Raw genomic sequence first — 23768 nt, forward strand, 5'->3', positions numbered from 1 at the left:
ATTCTACATGGTCTAGGAAGAGTTTGAAGGCTGTGCCTGGAAACTAGTCATCAAAACCTTGCTTTCAAGGTTCCTACCTCACATCTCCTCCAATGAGCTTGGAGAGGGAGGTCGAGGAATCGAGGAAACAAAGACAGCATAGGAAATCATTAAGCATAGAGTTTACACTGTTTAAAAGTGAAATCTAAGCCAACCTAAATAGTTTATGAGTGATAATTCACTTACATTTTTTCTTTTTTTCTTACCATGTTAATTTATCTAACATCAGTGGCAGATAGTTTTGCTTATTTTAACCTAAAAAAAGGCTTAATACAAGTAATTTATCTTATTTCAAGATTTTTTCAAGGTCTTTTACCTTAATAACACAATTAAGCTAAAATATCTAAATATCTTGAAATAAGATACATTACTTGTATTAAGCCTAGTTTTAGGTTAAAATAAGCAAAAAAATCTGCCAATGATGTTAGATAATTCAGCTTGGTAAGAACAAATACACATTTTAAGTGAATTATCACTCAACATGTACACATTTAGGCTTGCTTTGATTTGACTTTTTGCAGTGTTTGGAGGGTGAGGTTAAAAACAATTTCATCCCTGCAATGGATACTTCATCTTTCCTTCTCAATCAATAATACAAAACTAATAGTGCCCGACTTACTTTTCTCCCCTGCACTCACCTCAGAACGTTGAACAAATACATTATTCATTGACTGGTATGAGAAGTAAAGTAATTAGACATTTATCTCCCAAATAACATCGGAGCCTCTACTGCACTGGTGACCTTGCCTAGAGATTTATGCCATCTCAGACCTGCCTCGAATGGCTCTGGCAAGAGAGCACAATGTATTCTCACGGCAAAACAAGCCGAGGAATGGATTTTTCTCTTCACAAGTATAAGATGTCAAGGGGTTTTAGGAGCTCTGGTTGATTAATCGTCAAGTTTTTATAACTTTATTCGGAAACCTTTTGGAAGGGCAAAGTCAAACTCTTAACGCAATATCTATTCTCGTTGAGTATACTAAGGAATATAGGCTCCTCAAAGTGGCAGCCAGCTAAATATTTGAAGAGCAATTGATGCTTAATCTTTGGTATTTGTTGTATCATAGTAAGCCTTTTCACTGCCAGTGTTTAATTGTTTGATTATTCCTTCTCTCTCTCCACTCCTTCTCTTCCTCCTCAATCTATTCTTCCCCCTTTCTCCCACTTCCTCTTGTCCCTATATGTTTCACTACTCGTCCTCTCTTTTTGACTCCCCTACTCACCTTCCTCTACTTCCTCCTACATCTTCCTCCTCCTGCCCCTCTCAGGCCATCATGGCCCAGCTGCCTCAGGAGGAGAAGGCGAAGATCGCCGAGCAGGTGGAGAGCTTCCGGCAAGAGAAGTGCAAGCTGGACGCCGAAGTGGCCAAATGGGACGACAATGGCAACGACATCATCGTCCTTGCCAAGCAGATGTGCATGATCATGATGGAGATGACAGACTTCACCAGGTACAGTAACAATATGGCTAAAGAGAACCTAGTTGTAAGTGACTGGTAGTCCTTATGAATGTCAATGTAATAATTACAATAATATAGATTTACTAGAACGGGTGTCACCATTCAAGTCAACAGGTTTGTTATGTTGAGGACCGGTGGTCATTTGGAAATGATGCATAACAATACCATGTCAGCTATATTTGAGTGTATCCATTAGTTAACCAGTAAAATTGCCGTGGACAGAGGCTCTGTATACCCATTCTAGTAATTATATTTCTGTGGTAGATCAATTCCCTAAAACCCATAGCACACTTCAGCAGGGCACGTCTTTGTGGAATATTTAGACATTCGAAATGTAGTAAAAGAAACATGTAACAAACAACTGAAGTTTAGCGGGAACTGGAATACGCTGTCGATCCAGAGCATCTCAAACATGTCATTTGGTGAAATGTCTGGTAAGTATGCAGGCCATGGAAGAACTGGAACATTTTCAGCTTTCAGGAATTGTGTACAGATCCTTGTAAAATGGGGCCATACATGATCATGCTGAAACATGAGGTGATGGTGGCGGATGAATGGCACGACAATTGGCCTCAGGATCTCGTCATGGTATCTCTGTGCATTCAAAATGCCATTGATAAAATGCAATTTTGTTTGTTGTCCGTAACTTATACCTGCCCATACCATAATAACACCGCCACCATGGGGCACTCTGTTCACAACGTTGACATCAGCAAACCGCTCGACCACACAACACCATACACGTGGTCTGCGATTGGGAGGCCGGTTGGATGTACTGCCAAATTGTTTAAAACGACATTTCTCTAAAACGACATTGGAGACAGCTTATGGTAGAGAAATTAACGTTACATTCTCTGGCAACAGCTCTGGTGGACATTCTTGCAGTCAGCATGCCAATTGCACGCTCTCTCAAAACTTCAGACATCTGTGGCATTGTGTTGTGTGTCAAAACTGAACATTTTAGAGTGGCCTTTTATTGTCCCCCAAAACAAGATGTACCTGTGTAAAGATCATGCTGTTTAATCAGCTTCTTGATATGCCACACCTGTCAGGTGGATGGATTATCTTGACAAATGAGAAATGCTCACTTACAGGGATGTAAACAAATGTTTGCACAACATTTTGGAGAAATAAGCTTTTTGTGCGTACAAAACATTTTATTTCAGCTCAAGGAACATGGGACCAACACTTTTCATGTTGCATTATTTATTTTTGATCAGAGTAGTATTTTATATGCTCCTTACCTTGGAAAAGCTGTTGTTTATCCCTATCCCTGGATACATCAATGACTAGTCCAATTTCCCCCTTTTTGAATGGAACGATCTCCTTTGTTGTGCTAATGGCTTGCCATGTTCTGTTGTTCCAAGTTCCTAGCCGTGCTAATGCTTCCTTTGTGAATTCATTTGAATTGAAGTATTACTAGTTATGGGTGGGACTAGTATACGTATGGGTAGGATCAGGCACAGGCAACTCACACACACACAGGCAACTCACTTCGCTACAGGCTGTCCGGGCTTTTCGTCGCAGCCCAACACTAAAGCAAATCAAATCAAACCCACCTGATTCAACAAATCAGCAAATAAAGAAGCCTTTGTTTGGATGAATCGGGTGCTTTAGTGGCTAGGCTGGAATACATCGAAATCCAGGTCCTGTTATTAGTCAGGATAACGGGTGTGGGCTGGGATTAGGCTGTGTAGACCAGCAGCAGCTATCTACCTTTACACATGGTTACTTAGTAGACTAACAGAGATCCAACAGTCTTGTATTCCCATTGAGTCAGATTGAATATCATGTAGCCAAACCAGGATGAGTGTGATCCTGTGTAGTGTTTACAGTGTGGATGTTGATGTTCTCTGGAAGGCAACAGCTTTTCTCCGAGCCCCCACCATCTGTATATCATGTCATAGCTAGCCCTGTGCTGAACCCAATGTTCCTATTCCAAGGCATGGCACTATGATTCAGTGGACTGAATATGCTAGCTGTACAGAGATCAACAAGAGGAAGATGTTATGTGTTCTTCCCAAATGGCACTCTATTCCCCATATAGTGCACTACGTTTGACCAAACCACTATGGGGGAATAGGGTGCCATTTGGGATGCATCCATGCAGTTTCATAATGATGAACGCTTATGGATGTGGTGTGGTGGTGATGATTATACCGATTTAGTCAAGTGACCCTTGTGGTGACATTTGTGGAATTGGCAAATATAATGTCGCCATGCAAATCTGATAACCAAATGGCACCCTATGCCCTATATAGTGGACTACTTTTGACCAGATCTCCATGGGACCTTCTCAAACGTAGTGCACAATGTAAGCAATTGGGTGCCATTTGAGACGCAGCCAATGACACATGCATGGATTCACAAATGTCCAATTACCGTGATGTCAGCCAATGTAAGTGACTAATGCTGTAAAATCTGTTTTTTTTCAGTCAGTGGGGGTGCATGGCATCCTACAACTAGAAAACTACATGAGCCAGACTACACCAGTAGAGAAGTGATACCATACTTTGGTTCAACCGTAGGCTAAGGGCTCTATCCAGTCAGATCCGCCTTAGCCGACATCCAAATAGCGGTTGTGTTGACGTGTCGGAGGTGGAACTGCGTTAGAGCTGTCGAATCCACAAGTGGCTCCCGGCATTACAACAAAGCTGACATTGCCACTGGCTGCACGAAGTCGCAATAACAGAAATCCCATCCAGTCTTGTGTACAAGTTTGAACACTGGAATGTGAGATGTAATCTACACCTCCATTAGGATGATAGAAATGGTTATTTTCCTTGAAGGATTTTTCAATTTGAGCGTAATTATTTCTATATACAGTAGCCTGCACTTTCTCGTTCTGAACTTCTCACGCGAGTGGGGCGGTTGTGGCTTCTTGACAATGATCGCAAGAGCAGCTGCTCACCAATTTGACGGCTCCAACGCAGTTCCACCTCAGACACCGCCAAAACATCAGCTATGTGGGTGTCTGCTATCACCGGTTAACGCTTGATCTGATAGAACTTAGGCCTAGATCCAATCTTACCTGTTTCCAGATCTACTGTAGCCTTGCCAACTCCATTGCTGTTATTGTCTAACCTGTTACCAGATCTATTGTAGCCTTGCCAACTCCATTGCCGTTATTGTCTAACCTGTTACCAGATCTATTGTAGCCTTGCCAACTCCATTGCTGTGGTTGTCAAGACAATTCCATAAGGAGTTGGCAAGAGAGCAGAAACAGACTGGCACCAATACTGATGAGCTTTGAGAAAGACCTATGTTGACAGCTTTCAGCTACTAATGATAGAGCACCATGATTTGAGAATACATTTCTAGTTGCGGCCCACGTTTTGGGTGTTTTTTGGGGCATTGTGATCTTTTTTTCAGTTTTAGGAAGATTACTACTGGAGTTTGTATCTTATGCATTATTTATTAGTGGCAAAGTGTCTAGTGAATATAAAATTGAGCTTTTTTGGAGTCTTTTAATCTGTTAATATCAAGTATTTCAGAGAGTGTTTGCTGTCTGCAGTTTGATTTTAAAAAACGTTGAACTTTAAACATAATAAGTCCTGTTTCCCTGTGTTCCCCACCAGAGGCAAAGGGCCCCTGAAGAACTCCTCTGATGTCATCAACGCTGCCAAGAAGATTGCAGAGGCAGGCTCCAGGATGGACAAACTGGCCCGCGCTGTCGCCGACCAGGTAACACTTACCCCGGTTGTGTATGTGTGTCTGTGTTCAGGATAGATCCCCTTTTTGGCTCGAGGGCCACATCAGGATTTTGAAATTCAACGGAGGGCCGCAAGTTTTGGGGGACCAATTGTTTGTTAAAATCAATTTGCGGGGGCCTCCCAATTGGCGCAGCGGTCTAAGGCACTGCATCGCCGTGCTTGAGGTGTCACTACAGACCCGGGTTCAATCCCAGGCTGTGTCACAGCTGGCCGTGACTTGGAGACCCATGAGGCGGCGCACAATTGGCCCAGGTTCGTCTGTGTTAGGAGACGGTTTGGCAGGTTAAGATTTCCTTGTCCCATCGCGCTCTAGCGACTCCAGTGGCGGGCCGGTCGCATGCACGCTGCATGCAGATGTACGGTGTTTCCTCCGACACATTGGTGCGGGCTGGCTTCCGGGTCAAAAGTAGTGCACTATGTAGGGAATACGGTGCCATTTGGGACGCAGCCTTAGTGGGTTTTGTTTGCGGGCAGCAATGGATCTAGGCCCACTGGGCTGTCTTGGCGCGGTGCTGGCCTTCCAAATGGGACTTCCTTGCACTGCGAGAGGAGCAGGCAGGGAACTAGGGGTTTTGTCTGTGTCTTTTAATCTAATTAGCGGCGCTGAGGTGTTGCATCCATTCATTATCAGATGAGTACCCTCTCCAAAACGCGCTGACAGTCTATTTTCAATATCGAATCAATCAAAGCGGCTGCTCCTCCTGGCTGGGGAAGATAAAGGGAGAACGGTGTAGAGAGGTGTGTGTGTGTGTGTGTGTGTGTGTGTGTGTGTGTGTGTGTGTGTGTGTGTGTGTGTGTGTGTGTATCTGGGTTTGTTAGTACTTAATAGTAGCACTTCAGGTAATACATTATCTGTCTCTTCATTTTCATCCGTCCTGAATAAGCTGTGAGAATTGGCCTCATGTAGCCTCATGCACAAAGACTTGTTGATTCATTAAGGACTCCGTGTTCTTCTTCCTGGTGTTGTCGTCATAACTACTGTGTGTTATACTCAGGGAAAGCTGCGCTATTACAATCAGTCTGATGACATTCGAATTATGAGGATGTTAGTGCAGCAGTGGTGGCTGGTGGCACTTTATATCAGAGGATGACTCATAGTAATGGCTGCAATAGAATAAATGGAATAGTAATTAACACATGGTTTCCTTGTGTTTGACAGCATTCCATTCACTCCTCCCCTCACCAGTATCCTCTGTAGTGCAGACTGCAGAGCAGTGTGTGTGTGTGTGTGTGTGTGTGTGTGTGTGTGTGTGTGTGTGTGTGTGTGTGTGTGTGTGTGTGTGCGTGTGCGTGTGCGCGTGCGTGTGCGTGTGTGTGTGCCGTATTTTAAGAAAAACACAGAGCTGCTGGCTAGTGTGTTGTTGAACCGTGGCCCCCGACCGTTAACTCTGCAAGCAGGGCTGGGTGGGAGTCAGGCGATGAATATCTGTCATATAGCACATCACTGACAGCCTAACCCTCGGACTGAATCAACAAACGCTGAAACTGAGCAGGTGGCTTGCCATTTTTAATTTCGCCTTTAAACGATCCTTTGACTGGTGTTTGCTGAATATTCACAGCCTTCTGTTGCCCTCCTCTCATGCTAGATGATGAGTGTGCGTGTGAAATGGCACCCTATTTCTTATATGCAGTTTGACCAGATCTTTATGGGAGCCCATTAGGCTCTGGTCAAAAGTAGTGCACTGTATAAGGAATAGGGTGCCATTTTGGATGAACCCTCCTTCTGCAATGTTATGCTGCTCAGCAAGAGGGGCCTGATTTTTTTTCTCCCAGTTTAAACAGGGATTTGTTTTAAGAGTATTTCTGTGTGGAGCACTGTGAAACACGCATCATCCAGGTATTACATACCGTCAATGTGTTAACATATTCAAACATTTAAGAGTTTGCTTTTATCGTCGAATAGAAGGATTATTTCATCTTGTGTTTCTCTGGCAAGCCAATTTGTTTTTCAGATAGTCTAATTCCAAAGTGCCTTTCATAATATTACCTATAACAAATAACTCTCATACTTTTTCTGCCTTGTTTTTCAAGAGGACAAGTATTTTGCATTCACACATTGCTGTACCGTTAACCTGTGGCTGACGGACACAGTCAGGCGTGTCAGGGAGATTGAAGCGCGCCTGTGTGTGTGTGTGTGTGTGTGTGTGTGTGTGTGTGTGTGTGTGTGTGTGTGTGTGTGTGTGTGTGTGTGTGTGTGAGTAAGAGTGAAGCTTTGCGGTGCTACAGTAAAACAGGTCTCTCAAGTAGCAACCGTTATTGACGCGCTCCACGTCAAACCCTATTGAAGAGCATGGTAAGAGCAGTCTGTCAGTCTGACTGTTCTGCGAGATGGATGGGAGATTGAGGGGGAGGTGTGTGTGTGTGTGTGTATGTGTGAGAGAGAGAGAGAGAGAGAGAGAGAGTCGGGGGGGGTAGGAGTCTTAAAGGGAAATTTCACCGCGGTTCTATTGCACTATGTATGTCCATTAATATATTATTAACATCTCGTATGTGTCATAAACGTGGCTAGCTTGACTTGTAGTGGTATTGACAATGCTCTGATATTGGCCGACTCGATCATCAGATTGTACTGTACTGAACAACACGTGTAAAACGATAGATTATATTGCTAGCTAGCTACCGACAGCAAAACTTACTCGTTTGTCATCTACCCTCCTGAGTCCTGGTCCAGCTGGTCCAAGCTACCGCCGCTGCTTGCTGGTCTCGCAATTATTTTTCTCACTGTGTATTCCGGCTCAAATAAATAGGACTGTATGGTCCTATGTAAAACAACATCAGCAAATGTTTCGTAATCCAGCTCTTCATGAAAAGAGGAATCAGAAGCAGCCATTGTAGCAAATAGACAGTGCACGGTAACATAGCTCCGGTGGACCTGTAAACTAGTACAGGGCCTCACCCATTTTAGAAAGAATGCCTTCGAGGGTGGGAACAAGGAAGTATGGCCCCCAGATAGGGACATCGTTGAGACTAGTCCAATGGCTCTATTGAACAAGGACAACTATATCTACTCGCTGCTAGCTTGATCGGTGAAACACAAAGGCCACCATAATTGCTACAAAACATGACTCATTCATTTTTTGGATCAAACAGCAGGCTCAATCAACCAATGACACCATTGGTTACTGTATAATTATGTCTGAAACACCTGTCATCACTAATAATTATGTAAGTAGACTGGAATAACAGTAGTGTCTAGTGGTGAAATTTCCCTTTAAATATTATGCTAAGAGCAGCATGTGACATGGAATTACTTCAAGGCAGCTCGCTCCATTTCACCACAGAGTAAAGAATAGGAGGATGGAGGGGGCCTCTTTCTCCTCATCTCTCACTATTCTTCTTTTGCTGTTCTCTCCTTCTCTCCAGTCTTCATCTGCTTATTTCTCTCTCTCTCTCTTTACTCTCTCTGTCTTTCTTCTACCCCCTCTCTCTTGTTCTCTCTCGTTCTTCCTCCGCTGGGGGTTTTCTTAAAACATAAAGCCCACCGCGTCCAGCAGCTTAGGCCTATGCGTAGTCCGGTGGAAACTTGACAAACTTTCTACCTACTAGGAACCCGCTGTGCTACTGCCTACCATAGAGGACAATGTATGAGGACAATGTATGTAGGAGGACAATGTATGTATCCGAAATTGAACCCTAATCCCTTTTTAGTGCACTACTTTCGACTAGGGCCCATAGGGTTATGGTCAAAAGCAGTGAACTATATAGGGAATAGGGTTCCATTTAGGATGCAGCCTTGGTCAGGTGGGGTTGAAGAGAACTCAAGGCATGGTCATTTACTAGGACCCCCTGCCAGACGCCTTAATTGGCCATTGTCAGGAGACCAAGGAATCACAGAGAGAGTGCACTATGTAGGGAATAGGGAAGCATTAGGGGGTGCAGATTAGGAGCATACTGACATTGATTATAATATGTATGTAAAACGTCATTATTCGTATTTGCATTGCCGCTCTATCCATGTACAGTTGAAGTCGGAAGTTTACATACACCTTAACCAAATACATTTAAACTCAGTTTTTCACAATTCCTGACATTTAATCCTAGTAAAAATTCCCTGTTTTAGGTCAGTTAGGATCACCACTTTATTTTAAGAAATAAAAGATAAGATAATTATATATTTCAGCTTTAATTTCTTTCATCACATTCCCAGTGGGTCAGAAGTTTACATACACTCAATTAGTATTTGGTAGCATTGTGTTTAAATTGTTTAACTTGGGTCAAACATTTTGGGGTAGCCTTCCACAAGCTTCCCATAATAAGTTGTGTGAATTTTGGCTTGTAGGCCTCCTTGCTCGCACACACTTTTTCAGTTCTGCCCACAAATTTTCTATGGGATTGAGGTCAGGGCTTTGTGATGGCCACTCCAATACCTTGACTTTGTTGTCCTTAAGCCATTTTGCCACAACTTTGGAAGTATGCTTGGGGTCATTGTCCATTTGGAAGACCCATTTGTGACCAAGCTTTAACTTCCTGACTGATGTCTTGAGATGTTGCTTTAATATATCCACATAATTGTCTTCATCATGATGCCATCTATTTTGTGAAGTGCACCAGTCCCTCCTGCAGCAAAGCACCCCCAGAACATGATGCTGCCACCCCCGTGCTTCACGGTTGGGATGGTGTTCTTCGGCTTACAAGCCTCCCCCTTTTTCCTCCAAACATAATGATGGTCATTATGGCCAAACAGTTCTATTTTTGTTTCATCAGACCAGAGGACATTTCTCCAAAAAGTACAATCTTTGTCCCCATGTGCAGTTGCAAACCGTAGTCTGGCTTTTTTAATGGCGGTTTTGGAGCAGTGTCTTCTTCCTTGCTGGTTATGTTGATATAGGACTAGTTTTACTGTGGATATAGATACGTTTGTACCTGTTTCCTCCAGCATCTTCACAAGGTCCTTTGCTGTTGTTCTGTGATTGATTTGCACTTTTCGCACCGAAGTACGTTCATCTCTAGGAGACAGAACGTGTCTCCTTCCTGAGCGGTATGACGGCTGCGTGGTCCCATGGTGTTTATAATTGTGTACTATTGTTTGTACAGATGAACGTGGTACCTTCAGGCATTTGGAAATTGCTCCCTAGGATGAACCAGACTTGTGGAGGTCTACAATTTATTTTCTGAGGTCTTGGCTGATTTCTTTTGATTTTCCCATGATGTCAAGCAAAGAGACACTGAGTTTGAAGGTAGGCCTTGAAATACATCCACAGGTATACCCCCAATTGACTCAAATGATGTCAATTAGCCTATCAGAAGCTTCTAAAGCCATGACATCATTTTCTGGATTTTCCAACCTGTTTAAAGGCACAGTCAACTTAGTGTATGTAAACGTCTGACCCACTGGAATTGTGATACAGTGAACCCACTGGAATTGTGATACAGTGAATTTTTTGTGTCATGCACAAAGTAGATGTCCTAACCGACTTGACAAAACTATAGTTTGTTAACAAGAAATGTGCGGAGTGGTTGAAAAACGAGTTTTAATGACGCCAACCTAAGTGTATGTAAACTCCTGACTTCAACTGTATTTATTGTAGAACACTTAGAATATGTCCTTATGGGCCCTGGTCAAAAGTAATGCACTATATAGGGAATAGGGTGCCATTTGTGAAGCATCCAGAGTCATGGGCAGAGCTCTGTTTTTTTCCACAAGCCTGATTAGAAATGCAACACACCATCAATATAGAGGTGTGATTTAGTGATGCTTTTGTGTTTGTGTGTGGGTTCTGACAGAGCTTTGGCCCCTGGTTTAATAACAGAAGTCCTGCTGCTGAGTCAACCATGCAGAGAGGCTGATTTATTTCAGGTCTAATTATTCAAAAACAAAATGGCTTCTTCCTCCCTCTTGAAATAGAAGTTTCCAGTAGCCTTGAATCCAAACTGGATAGAGCGCCATAGATCAGTTTTGTTTCCATGCTGGAATTCCACTCTAACTAGAGAAGAAGAGAGGAATTCTAGCCTGTAATTCAAACTGAATATCAATATGGTTTCACTACATTCAGTTTGTATTTCAGGCTAGAATTCCTCTTTGGAAGGAAGGTTAGGAAAGAGAGGGAGCGAGTAAGTTGGAGGGAGAGAATGAAGCTGCCTGCTTTCCTTGGCGGCCTTGGCAAGGTAATGGTCCGTGCTGTTTATTTACATCAGGAGGGAATCTGCTGAGGAGATGGCCGATTAGTCAGGCAACCATATTGTCATCTGCCTGCCTGAACCGGGCTGGCCAGGAGCAGGGAGAAACTAGTGGGTTTCTGGTGTGATGGAGAAAGGGGGTTGTGTGTGTTCGTGTGTGTGTTTGGTTTGTGTGTGTTAGTGGAATTAGTGGTAATGCTAGCCAGGAGTGGCGGTGGGTGCAGTAATCATGTCCTAGGAGCTGCTTCCACTTTCTGCCTCACTGGCTGCAAGATCAGCATGCAGCACTGCATGAACACAGCTTTAAGGGGGCATTAGTGCGTGTGTGTTTTGTGACCCGTTGTGTTTGCTGAATCTGACCCACCTGAGATCAATAAAGTAACTAAAAATCTCATTTTTAAAAGCTCATTTTGTTTGATCATACCCAAATGTTGTTGACTCATCCTACTTGTAGTTGTGGCCAAAGCATATTAGAGAAGGAAAAAAACAGTAAATCCCCATCTCCAACAAGTTTTTGCACAGTTTCAAAAAACGCTTGACATTTGCTTGGATAATGGCATCATCCTCTTTGGCCAAGACAGGCCCGTATGTAATTGGTCCAGCCGCTTTCTCCAAATTCTCTGGTGGGGAGACATGGCCGTGTCCGAATACCAATACTAGCGTACAACATACTTAAACTGCATGCTATTGTCACGTCTGTCGAAAGGAGCGGACCAAAGTGCAGCGTGGTTGTAGTTCCAAATTTTGATTTAATCCGTGAAACTTTGCAATACATAAATAACTGAATTTGACAAAACAACAAACCGTGACGCAGAGAGAGAACCAACACTCACTACTCAAACTATAATAACCCACAAATTCCAGGAAGAAAAACCCCCTACTTAAATATGATCTCCAATTAGAGACAGCGAGGACCAGCTGCCTCCAATTGGAGATCAACCCCCCCAAAAAAACATAGAAATAGAAAAACTATAACTTTAACAGAAATACGAAACATAGAAAAACACAAAACACCCCGTCATGCCCTGACCTACTCTACCATAGAAAATAACCTCTTACTATGGTCAGGACGTGACACCTATGTACTCATTGTCGCATACTATTTAGCATGTACTGTTTCAGTAAAAAGTATGCAGTATGCCACAACACAGTAGCAGGTATGCAGGTGGGTTTTTCTAAATTCAACAGACATGCATCACATTAACCAGTCTAATAATCTCATTTCCAATTTGATACATTTACCTATACTCAGGCTGGTTGTAGGCAGACTATCAGATTCAACCTATACCGTAGCCCCATACAGCCTACAGTCCCCTTTATTAAAAAGTATTGAAGACAAAAACAGATCATTTGGTTCCATTTGGACATATTTATTAGTAAAGTACTGCAACGTACTGTATATAAATTAAATCAAATAGCCAAGTACACACACTAAAACCGTTCACATGTTCAAATCAAAAGGCTATTGCACCGAAACGTGGAAAGTTGGGTGCATCGCAAATTCAGAACCGCTGGACAGCAGCATAATAAATGAAACCACTGATAATTGGTATTGAGATCAGAATGACTGCTAAGGCTTGATCCATCAATTAAATAATTAAATAGGTAGCCTACAAAACTAAAACAATTCATATGTTCAAATCAAAATGCCTGATTAACATGACATCATAACGCAACCACATCCCGAGTCCCCGGTGCCGACACATTCACAAATCAAAAGATGGAAGTTTGAATGACACTGAGGGGCAACGTTGTTACATGATAATTATTTGATTTGATTAGGATTATTTTGGGAGGGGGAGTCTCGGATGGTTGAGGGGCAGCTCTCGGGGACCCATAGGGGGTATCTTGGAGGGCTGGTGGCATGGCATTAGGGAGCTTGGTCCGGTGGCTGATATTTCGCTGGTTCCGGTTCCCGTTTTTGACCTTGTGACCTGTCGACGTGCCCTTGAGCAGGGTGTTGACCCTGGTTGCTTCTGTGTGTCGCTCTGGATGGGAGTCAGTTAGATGATTGAATGTAATGTAAATGTTGAGCGGCTTCACTGCAAGTAGATTGTATGTTTTAATATCCAATTAAAAAATATATATATATATAAAAAAAGATGGTTTAGTATTTAGTTTAAAAGCTCTGATGAAGGCCAAGAGAACAAGAAACCCTATTCAATGAGAACTCATTTTTCAAAGATGTAGCCTATGATGCAATACTTGTGATCATTTTAAGGAGAACAAAAACTACTCAGCCTACATTTGAACACCACCTCAGAAGCTTCTCTGTGTGGCAACTTCCCAATTAGGTAGCCGAGTTTTGTTGTTTGGCTACTTGAAGAGAACTAGGGCCTATTACTCATAGTTCACCTCTTCCAATGCATTGTGGAAAAGTGTGCATCAAAAAAGTGTGCATCAAATTCAACTAGATTTAGAGACGAAATGAGGATAACATCCTGGCATTTAAATCATACCCGATTTTCTAAAATTCACATACTATAAAACATTCTATTTTCACATACTGAGAATGTGTCATGAATGATTGTGTTGTTTTGTGTTATTGGTTAATTTTGGTATCACAGACCCCACATCTGATTATCAGCTGTTGCCAAAGCCGAAATTAGTATGACATCCAGGCATTTAAAGTATACTTGATTTTTTTTAAATGTCACATACTATAAAACTTAATTTCTTTCACACTCAAATGGCCTACTATTTAGGACACACGCATGGGTATTTGAACACGGTCTCCGGAATGCACAGCACACTCACTGCACGCAAGCTAGCTAGCAAGCCAAGCAATCCTTAGCTGGTGTTAGTAAAAGGGACAAAGCATTTGCAACAACTAAAGTATCCCGCCAGTAACTTCTATTTCAAATTATGTGGTTTGTAGTTTCAAGTTTTATTAGTCATATATACATGATATACATGGTATACACTGTCCAACGAAATGCTTATTTACTTATGTGGTTTGCAAGAGTTGTCCTGCTTGATGCTTGGAAGCCGTTAGCTAACGTTAGCCAACAAGAAGGCAAGTCAAAGCAGATTTACATTTACATTTAAGTCATTTAGCAGACGCTCTTATCCAGAGCGACTTACAAATTGGTGCATTCACCTTATGATATCCAGTGGAACAACCACTTTACAATAGTGCATCTAAATCTTTTAAGGGGGGGGGGGTAGAAGGATTACTTTATCCTATCCCAGGTATTCCTTAAAGAGGTGGGGTTTCAGGTGTCTCCGGAAGGTGGTGATTGACTCCGCTGTCCTGGCGTCGTGAGGGAGCTTGTTCCACCATTGGGGTGCCAGATCCTCCACACATCAACCATCTCGCCTTTCCTGTGGTTTATAGCTAAAAGTTTTATGTCAAGAGGAAACCTAGTTAGCTGTTGTTGACTGTTATAGGTAGCAGCTGAGCTGCCAATAATTTGTTTTATTTTTTAACCAATATACGCCCAAAACACTGTTGTTCCTAACAGGCCAAGCAGGGGCACTGAGAAAAGCTCATTTTTAACATCCTTAATCATTTTTTATAATACATCTGGAACACTGGACAGATACTTTAAACGACTGCTGTGTCCATTTGTGTATCAATAGTTATAGCATTGATTATAGCATTGATTATAATATCTATAATATCGCTGATCAATGTGATCTGCACATTGACTCGGCACCAGTACTCCTTATACAGTATATAGCCACATTATTGTTATTTTTTTGTTACTAATTCCTTTTTTATTTTGCACATTTTTCTATTGTTGGTTAAAGGCTTGTAAGTTTGGATTTGATCTTTGAAAGATGGCATTTTAACTCAAGTCATTATTTACTGTACTTTGAAGTATACTGAACAAAAATATGAAACGCAACATGGAACAATTACAGTTCATATAAAGAAATCAGTTAATTTAAATAAATTCATTAGGCCCTACTCTATGGATTTTACATAACTCGGAATAAAGATATGCATATTTTGGTCAGAGCTTTAAAAAATGTAGGGGGCATTGATCAGAAAACCAGTCAGTATCTGGTGTGACCACCATTTGCCTAATGCAGCGTGACACATCTCCTTTGCATTGATCAGGCTGTTGATTGTGGCCTGTGGAATGTTGTCCCACTCCTCTTCATTGGCTGTGCGAAGTTGCTGGATATTGGCGAGAACTGTAATAGCTGTAGTACACGTCGATCCAGAGCATCCCAAACATGCTCAATAGGTGACATGTCTGGTGAGTATGCAGGCCATGGAGGAACTGGGACATTTTCAGCTTCCAGGAATTGTGTACAGTTCCTTGCGACATGGGGCTGTGCATTATCATGCTGAAACATGAGGTGATGCCGACAGATGAATGGCACAACAATGGGCCTCAGGATCATCGTCATGTTATCTCTGTACATTCCAATTGCCATCGATAAAATGCAATTGTGTTCGTTGTCCGTAGCTTATGCCTGTCCATACCAATAACCTCACCGCCACCATGGGGCACTCTGCTCACAACGTTGACATCAGCAAACCGCTCGCCCACACAACGCCATACACGTGGTCTGCGGTTGTAAGGCCAGTTGGACGCAGTACCAAATTCTCTAAAACGACGTTGGAGACGGATTATGGTAGAGACATTAACATTAAATTCTCTGGCAACTACTCTGGTGGATATCCCTGCAGTCAGCATGCCAATTGCATGCTCCCTCAAAATCTGTGGCATTGTGTTATGTGATAAAACTGCACATTTTAGAGTGGCCTTTTATTGTACCCAATACAAGGTGCATCTGTGTAATGACCATGCTGTTTAATCAGCTTATAGATATGCCACACCTGTCAGGTGGATGGATTATCTTGGCAATGGAGAAATGCTCACTAACAGGGAAGGAAACAAATTTGTTGCCAACATTTGAGAGAAATAAGCTTTTTGCGTGTATGGAACATTTCTGGGATCTTTTCTTTCAGCTCATGAAACATGGGATCAACACTTTACATGTTGCGTTTCTATTTTTGTTCAGTGTATAATGTGAACAAAAAATGCATCCCAAATGGCAGCCTATTCCCTATATAGTGCACTACTATTGACCAGAGCCCTATAGGCCCTGGTTAAAAATAGTGCACTATGCAGGGATTATGGTGCCGTTTGGGACACAGCAATAAAAGCATTTATTTGTTGTGCAAACAGGATAACTGTGCATCTGTGACCATTAGTGCTGCACCACGAGTACTTGGAGTCCATCGTTACTAGTCTGCCTCACACCCTTACTTACTTACTTACTCAGTGTGGGCGAACAAGCCCACTAAAGCACAATTAAACTGGCAAAAAAAACAAGTGTGGAAAGGGAACACATTGGAACAATCTAAACACAGGATTCGCCACTCGAGGGGAATAGGTAGAGACGGGTCGTGTTCATGAAGAAAACGGAACGAAACAGGGAGGGACTACTGAATAAGAAATGCGCATTTTTATCTTCCATTGCAAAATGTTTGAAAACATCGCATGCCCTTAATTAACATGGTCCCTTAGCTAGCTCGTGCGGCCCTTTAACTTGGCTTTCCCAATGTATCCTAGCCCCCCTAAAGACAAGGAAGTGAGCCCTGTGTGAATTTCTCCCTTCCCTTTGACTCTATACATGCTGCCTGAATGTTGTAGTTAAGACCATTTACTGTTAATGGTAGAGAAAAAGGTGCCAGTACAAAACGGTGCCCGGGAGCGTTTTAAAAGCAAAGTAGCGAACGCACCATTCTTTCATTACCCACCAGGAAACTTGTGGGCTGTAACAATTTTCGCTGCATGACGTCCAGAATATATTACAGCTACTTTGTGTGCATTTAACAAGTGGGACTGAAAAGCCTTTGTCCCGCTCCCTCTCTGTGGCTGTGCCTCAAATGGTACCCTATTCCCAAATGGTCCCGTGGGCACTGGTGTAAAGAAGTGCACTATATAGTGAATAGGGGGAATAGGGTTACCTCAGTATATACTAGAGGTAGACTCATATGGCTTCTCACAATAGAGGTCCGGAAAGGACTTGCTAATTGCCCCTGCTATTTCGATGATTGGTTGTTTTTCTGCTGTAGGAATGAGTACAGTGGAGAAATGACATGCCATTAGTAAAGAAAATTGTGCACAACCATTTTATAAACTACTTCTGATGTACAAAACAAGACTATTTCTTAACCATGCTTCTTTACAAATTTTCTGCTATTTTCCCTGTTTTTAAAACATTTTATCATCATGTTACTGCGTGTGTGCATGTCTCAGTGCCCTGACTCGGCCTGCAAGCAGGACCTGCTGGCCTACCTGCAGAGAATCGCCCTGTACTGCCACCAGCTCAACATCTGTAGCAAGGTCAAGGCCGAGGTCCAGAACCTGGGAGGAGAGCTCATCGTCTCTGGGGTAAGTCTCACCACACAACACCCTCACATGGTACAGTCAAGGCCCTGGGTCTCTGTCAATAGTTGTATTCAGGTGTATAAAGCACTGGTGAGCAGCAATATTCTGTCTTGTGGGCCTCATTCCTTTATCTCAATAGTTACAAGGGACCTTCCCTAGGCTTCCTCCTTCCTTGTTTCTTACAATTCCTCACAAAGGGCATTGGAGGAGTTCTGAGGGAGAGCCTTGGATCCTCTCATTCAATGCACTTTGCGAGGAATTGATGAAACAACAATGGAGGAAGCAAGGATTTTGAAAGCTAGTAATGTTTTCAGACAGCTCTAGTCTGTTCTCCGTCAGCGCTTGTCTAAAAACACAGGACAGATGATGGCAGCGTTATGGTGGATACTAACTACTAAACTGGTTAGACGCATCTCAGTTCAACTTTAAATGGTATTTTAAGCTAACGCTGAACAGGTGGAAATTAATTGCATGCCCAATCTCTAATCCACCCCTATAGACCCTGCTATGCACTTGTGGGGTGAATCTCAATCATGTCACTTGGCATCCTTCCCTTGTCCACTTGTCTTGATCGAGAGGGGAAAGAAAGCTAGTTGATACTGTTGATATACACCCCATTTCTAGGAAATGGTATGGCGTTTTGGAAAGGACTTTATATCCTTAGGCTCTAGTATAGATTGCTGGCTGCCAAAGACCACCTTTCCGAGAGACTCATTGTCCAGGCATTCTCTTTGATCTTTTTTCTTTTTTTTTACTGAAATTACCCTATGATTTTACATAACTTAACAATATAACATTTCAAAATTATTACACAATAAATGTGTCTAACGGCAGTATAAACGTGAATGGATAATATTGTAGCAATCCTTGCAGTATGAGCCATGTGAAATTTCTCACCAATCAACCCTATTGGCACAATGCGTAGGATGTTTGTAGCCTTTCACGCCAGCAACCCGGTTCGCTTCCCTGCCCCGCCATTTTGCTACAATATGCTAAACACTAAAAGCATGCCAATCAATAGAGCAGTAGTCAAATGTTATTGGTTGTGTACACGCACACTACATGTCCAAAGGTATGTGGACACCCCTTCAGAGCAGCGACCGTGAGAGGCGGACCCTCTGCTGCTGTCTCCCTCTCTCCGCTGAGACTAATGCCGTGTTCAAAACAACTGAGAACTCGGAAATCTCCGAAGGGGCGACCAACTTCATGTGATTTTGGAATGAGACGAGCAGGTGTACACATACTTTTGGTCATGTAGTGTATTTTCGCGCGCGTCCCTCCATTAAACAGGCTCACTGAATTCTCGGAATTGTTCAATTCATGAGTTGTAAAAATATCCGCAATCATCTGTTAAAATAGACCTATTCTGATTGGCGTATTATGGATAGAAACACTCAGGTCCTCGAGTAACACTCCTCTCGATCATTGTTTGGCAAAACTCTCATTCTCTCTTCCCCTTCGCAGTGCCAACCCCAACCCAGGGAGTCCTCAACACAACTGACAATTAAGCGTTGAAAAACATCGCCCTCGCTACACGACACCCACTTTTTTTTTCAGACACTTCTTAATTAGCATTTGGTGGAGGTCAGGTGTACCCCTCTTCTCTCCCTGCGTTTTGTTTGGCTGACATTTAGAGGCTGCGAATGGCCCCCCTACCCCCTTGCCCCCCACCCCGAGAAGGGAGTCAACCGCTAGATTTAATTGGCTCCGAACTCCAGCTGGTCACTATAAAAAGGTTAGCAGCACGGTGGGTGCCCTTGATACCCCGAATTATGTTTAAAATACCCAGTAATATGCAGTAATTTAATCCCGACAAGATGAGCTGAAACTCTATGGGCACTACATCTGAAATGGCACCCTATTTTGACCAGCACACAAATTGTTCACTATAACAGGCTCTGGTCGAAAGTAGTGCGCTATATAGGGAATAGTGTGCCATTGGTGACGTAACCATGTTCTTTTAGACACTGCTTTCTCTTAATGAGGCTGTCATATCAGAGATGTGTTGGAGGTCACTCTGACCCTGTCTAGCTACTCTGGGCTCTGATAAGACGAGTGAGGGACCTGCTATCGCCCTGCGGGGGAGACCAGTGACAGAGAGCTCACCTCTGTACTGTAAGAACCGCTGGCTTGATAAAGCCTTCATCAGTGAGAGCTCTTTGCCGCAGGCAGTTCTTGTTATCGTGCAGCGTGACATGGGATGTCTACAAGACTGTGTGTCTAAGAAAGGGGTGCATCTCAATACTCTTTCATTGAAGAAATAACAGATCTCCAATTGGTTGGATAGTATTAATGCTTACACCTGCCCAATAGATATGCTTCATTTATGTCCTAAAATATATCCAATTGGTTGGACTATTGCTTACACCTATCCAATCACTTAGAGCATCCTTTTCCCCTCTCCTTCTTCTCCCATCTCCCTCCCCTCTCTTCTCACCTCTCCCCCTCCTCTCCTCCCTTCCTCCCCTCATGGGGTCTGCAGAATGTTGCATGTGCAGTTGATGATGCAGGTTTGCAGTTGACCTAACCATTGCTTCTATTGCAGGTGTTATATATGTGACGGTTTTTCATATGTTCATTTAATGTATAAAGCTGATCTACTAATAGCAGTTCCTATGTAACTACAATGTTGTTACTACAGTTAATACTATGTAGCGAAATAGGATTTTAACTTCTAAGTTGTCCTCTGTCTCTCTCCGTAGCTGGACAGCGCCACCTCCCTGATCCAGGCGGCCAAGAACTTGATGAACGCTGTGGTGCTCACAGTCAAGGCCAGCTATGTGGCGTCCACCAAGTACGCCAAGGTGTACGGCGCCGCCGCCGTCAACTCGCCTGTGGTCAGCTGGCGCATGAAGGCGCCCGAGAAGAAGCCCTTGGTGAAGCGGGAGAAGCCCGAGGAGTGCCAGACCCGCGTTCGACGGGGCTCGCAGAAGAAGCACATCTCGCCCGTCCAGGCCCTCAGCGAGTTCAAGGCCATGGACTCCTTCTAAAGATGTCCACCGCCACGACGTATGTCACTGAAACCAAGAAAAACAACACCGACAACGAGAAGTTTAAGAAAACTCCCTTCTTTCTTTGTGTTAATTTGTTTCTTTTGGTGAGACGAGTTATACTGATAATAACACCGCCTCCTTTCTCCCTTTTGAGCGAAGGGTCAATGAAAAAACCTACCTGGAGGACTTTGCTATCCCGCCACCTGATCTGAACTGCAGCTCCCATGAACACGTTGGGGCTTCTCGGCCAATGGGGAGCCAGCGTGCTCCCACCCATATTTATTACTATTATTACTACTGTAGCTTAACCGTGTGAGAGCCAAATGTGTGACACTAAAAACAAGAACTTACTTAAAAAAGGGAGATAAAAAGTTAAAAACAAAACATATCAGAAGAGGGGCACCTAAATGGCCGTCAATATTATTGCTATATCATTACTATTGTGGTACTGACATTAACTGCCTGAATGGAAATGATGAATGGCGCAGTAGTGAAATCACTGTAATAAGAGGATCGACCTATCAAGGCTGATGAACTGGGCGGCATTTTCGTGGTGCAAAAGGAGCACAGGTTTGTGCAGAAATGACTGTAAACCTCGATATAATTAGGCAGGGAGATTTAATTACAAACTTTTCTTTGACAATGTGCATTATAAGAAGACGATTGAATCGGAGTTTAGTTTACTGAGTGTTGCATGTGCAGACCTGATGAAACGTTTCAACTTAAATCCCACTGCCTGACTATGAAGAGGTTTACAGTATTACCCCCAGAGATCTGTGCTTTTGTCCCCTCCTAACTTAATATCTTGTATGTTTTCCCCGGGTTTGAATGTTACCTTACCTGTAGAGCTAGGAATAACTTATATTTAAGGTAACTGAAAGTGTTTGGCATCCAAGTAATTTGTTTCCTTGTTCCTTCCCGACCCATAACGGTGTTCCTGAACGATGCACACACTTTATGGTCCTATGGTATTGCCTTTTTAAAAAATCAATTTCTCATGATGATATCACTAACTATATCGCAGCCTGATTGGATTATTCTGTAGAGTCTAATAGTAGACACGGAGAGGTATGACTAGTTGTGGTTTGCTCAGAGAATATTAGGCTGCGTTTAGACAGGCAGCCTGATTCTGATATTTTTTACTAATTTGTCTTTTAATCAGTTCAGGTCTCAAAAAGATCTGATGTGATAGATCTGATGTGATTAGTGGAAAGATTATCAGAATTGGGGTGCCTGACTAAATGAAGCCCTAGAGTCCTACATACATACATACATACAGGTAATTGCCAAAATAATGGAAATTTGAGTAAATGAAAGATACAACGTATATTAAAAGCAGATGCTTCCACACAGGTGTAGTTCTTGAGTTAATTAAGCAATTAACATCCCAGAATGCTTAGGTTCATGTATAAAAATGCTGGGCAGGCCATAATTTGGGCTACCTACCATGGCCCCCATAGAATGACAATACCATCCACACGGCATGAATGGCCATGGAATGGTTTGATGAGCATGAAAACGGTGTATACCATATGCCATGGCCGTCTGTCACCAGATTTCAACCCAATTGAACACTTATGGGAGATTCTGGAGTGGCGCCTGAAACAGCGTTTTCCACCACCATCAACAAAACATCAAATGATGGATTTGGGTTGCATCCATACAATATAGTTCCAGACACATAATCTATGCTTAGGCACATTGAAACTGTTCTGGCTCGCCCACTGCCCTATCAAGACACTTTATGTTGGTGTTTCCTTTACACTGGCAGTTACCTGTATATACATACAAACAAATACCTTTATATTCACTGTTCTCTAATAAACCCCTCAACTTAACTGACCTCCCTCCACGCCTGTTTCTTTATCACTCGCAAGCACCTATATTTTTATATAGTACAACAGATATTATAATTATAAGGTGGGTATTCAAGTCAATTTCAGATCATGGCTTTCCAGAATGCGATTGATTTGCACACTAGTGGAAACCTATTATCTGCAATTGCATGAATACCAGTCTAATTCTACACAATTTTTACCCACCGTAGAATGTTACACGTTTCTTGGTTCCTTAGAGAGGCTATTACAAATGTGTCTATGCCAGGCAGTACACCATTTAACTTTGTAAGAGTTCAGATATTCATATTGCCTATTCAACTTTGTACTTGAAACTGAAGAGGACCAGAAAGCACAAATACCAACGCTCACCATATCATTTCCAAGGATGGCCATGTCGCAATTCTCCAGCCTTTTCTCAAAGAGTGCACGTCATGGATTTAACATGATAGGAAGTGTGCAAGTGCACATTTTGGGAGCTGGGTGGAAAATTGAGACGTAGCCTAAAGAACAAATAAACAGGCTGTGGTCCGATCCTCTACCTTTCTCCCAATGTGTGCTCTCGTTCATCACAGACCTGAAAGGAACAGACTGGTGTAAGTTAGAACATGGTGTAATACTCCCTGTATAATACTCCCTGTATAATACTCCCTGTATAATACTCCCTGTATAATACCATAGGAGAATTTCAGTTGCATTTCCTTGATTCCATGTGTCCTCTTTCCTCACCAGCTTATGAAAACCCATTGGGTGAGAAGGTCGAGGGGCAGGACTTCTGACCCCATCCAATGGGTTTTGAGAAGGAGGCGAAAGGACGCGAGAAGTTAAGAAAATCCAAATGAGATTCTCCCCCAATGTTCAATGTATAAGCCCTGTGTCAGAAACATACAGACAGTGTACTACAGACCGACATGGATTTGAAAAGAACAGAGTGATGGAAGGAATATGGTGGAATACTCTGCATAATACCAATAACACATAAGCTTCATGTAGCTCACTGTAACAAGCAAACAGACAGTGTAGTGCAGAACAAAGCTCTAGCCACTCCTCTGCCTTCCCTCTCAAGGTTCACTGCTGACCCTGAGCTCTGCTGTGCGAAGGCATCAGAGTCCATATCAAACAGATGAGCTCTCGTCAATCGCCGTTAGAGAGCGAGAGTGTCGCGACTTCCGCCGAAGTTGGCGCCTCTCCTTGTTCTGGCGACGTTCGGCGGTCGACGTCACCGGCTTTCTAGCTACCACCGATCTACGTTTCTT

At 42.8% G+C, this 23768-nt stretch overlaps 1 protein-coding gene across 1 annotated transcript in view; it reads left to right on the top strand.

Moving 5' to 3' along the window:
- LOC115192023 (catenin alpha-2) overlaps positions 1–22515 on the top strand; it is a 661748-nt gene extending 639233 nt beyond the window's left edge. Inside the window, exons 15-18 of the mRNA XM_029750111.1 lie at positions 1308–1489; positions 5077–5182; positions 17553–17687; positions 20387–22515. Of these exons, the coding sequence (XP_029605971.1) occupies positions 1308–1489; positions 5077–5182; positions 17553–17687; positions 20387–20674 (711 nt within the window). The 3' untranslated portion in view covers positions 20675–22515. The remainder of the gene's footprint in view (positions 1–1307; positions 1490–5076; positions 5183–17552; positions 17688–20386) is intronic.
- Positions 22516–23768: the final 1253 nt, after the last annotated feature.

The sequence above is a fragment of the Salmo trutta genome, chromosome 4, assembly GCF_901001165.1.
Source record: "Salmo trutta chromosome 4, fSalTru1.1, whole genome shotgun sequence".
Classification (NCBI taxonomy): domain Eukaryota; kingdom Metazoa; phylum Chordata; class Actinopteri; order Salmoniformes; family Salmonidae; genus Salmo; species Salmo trutta.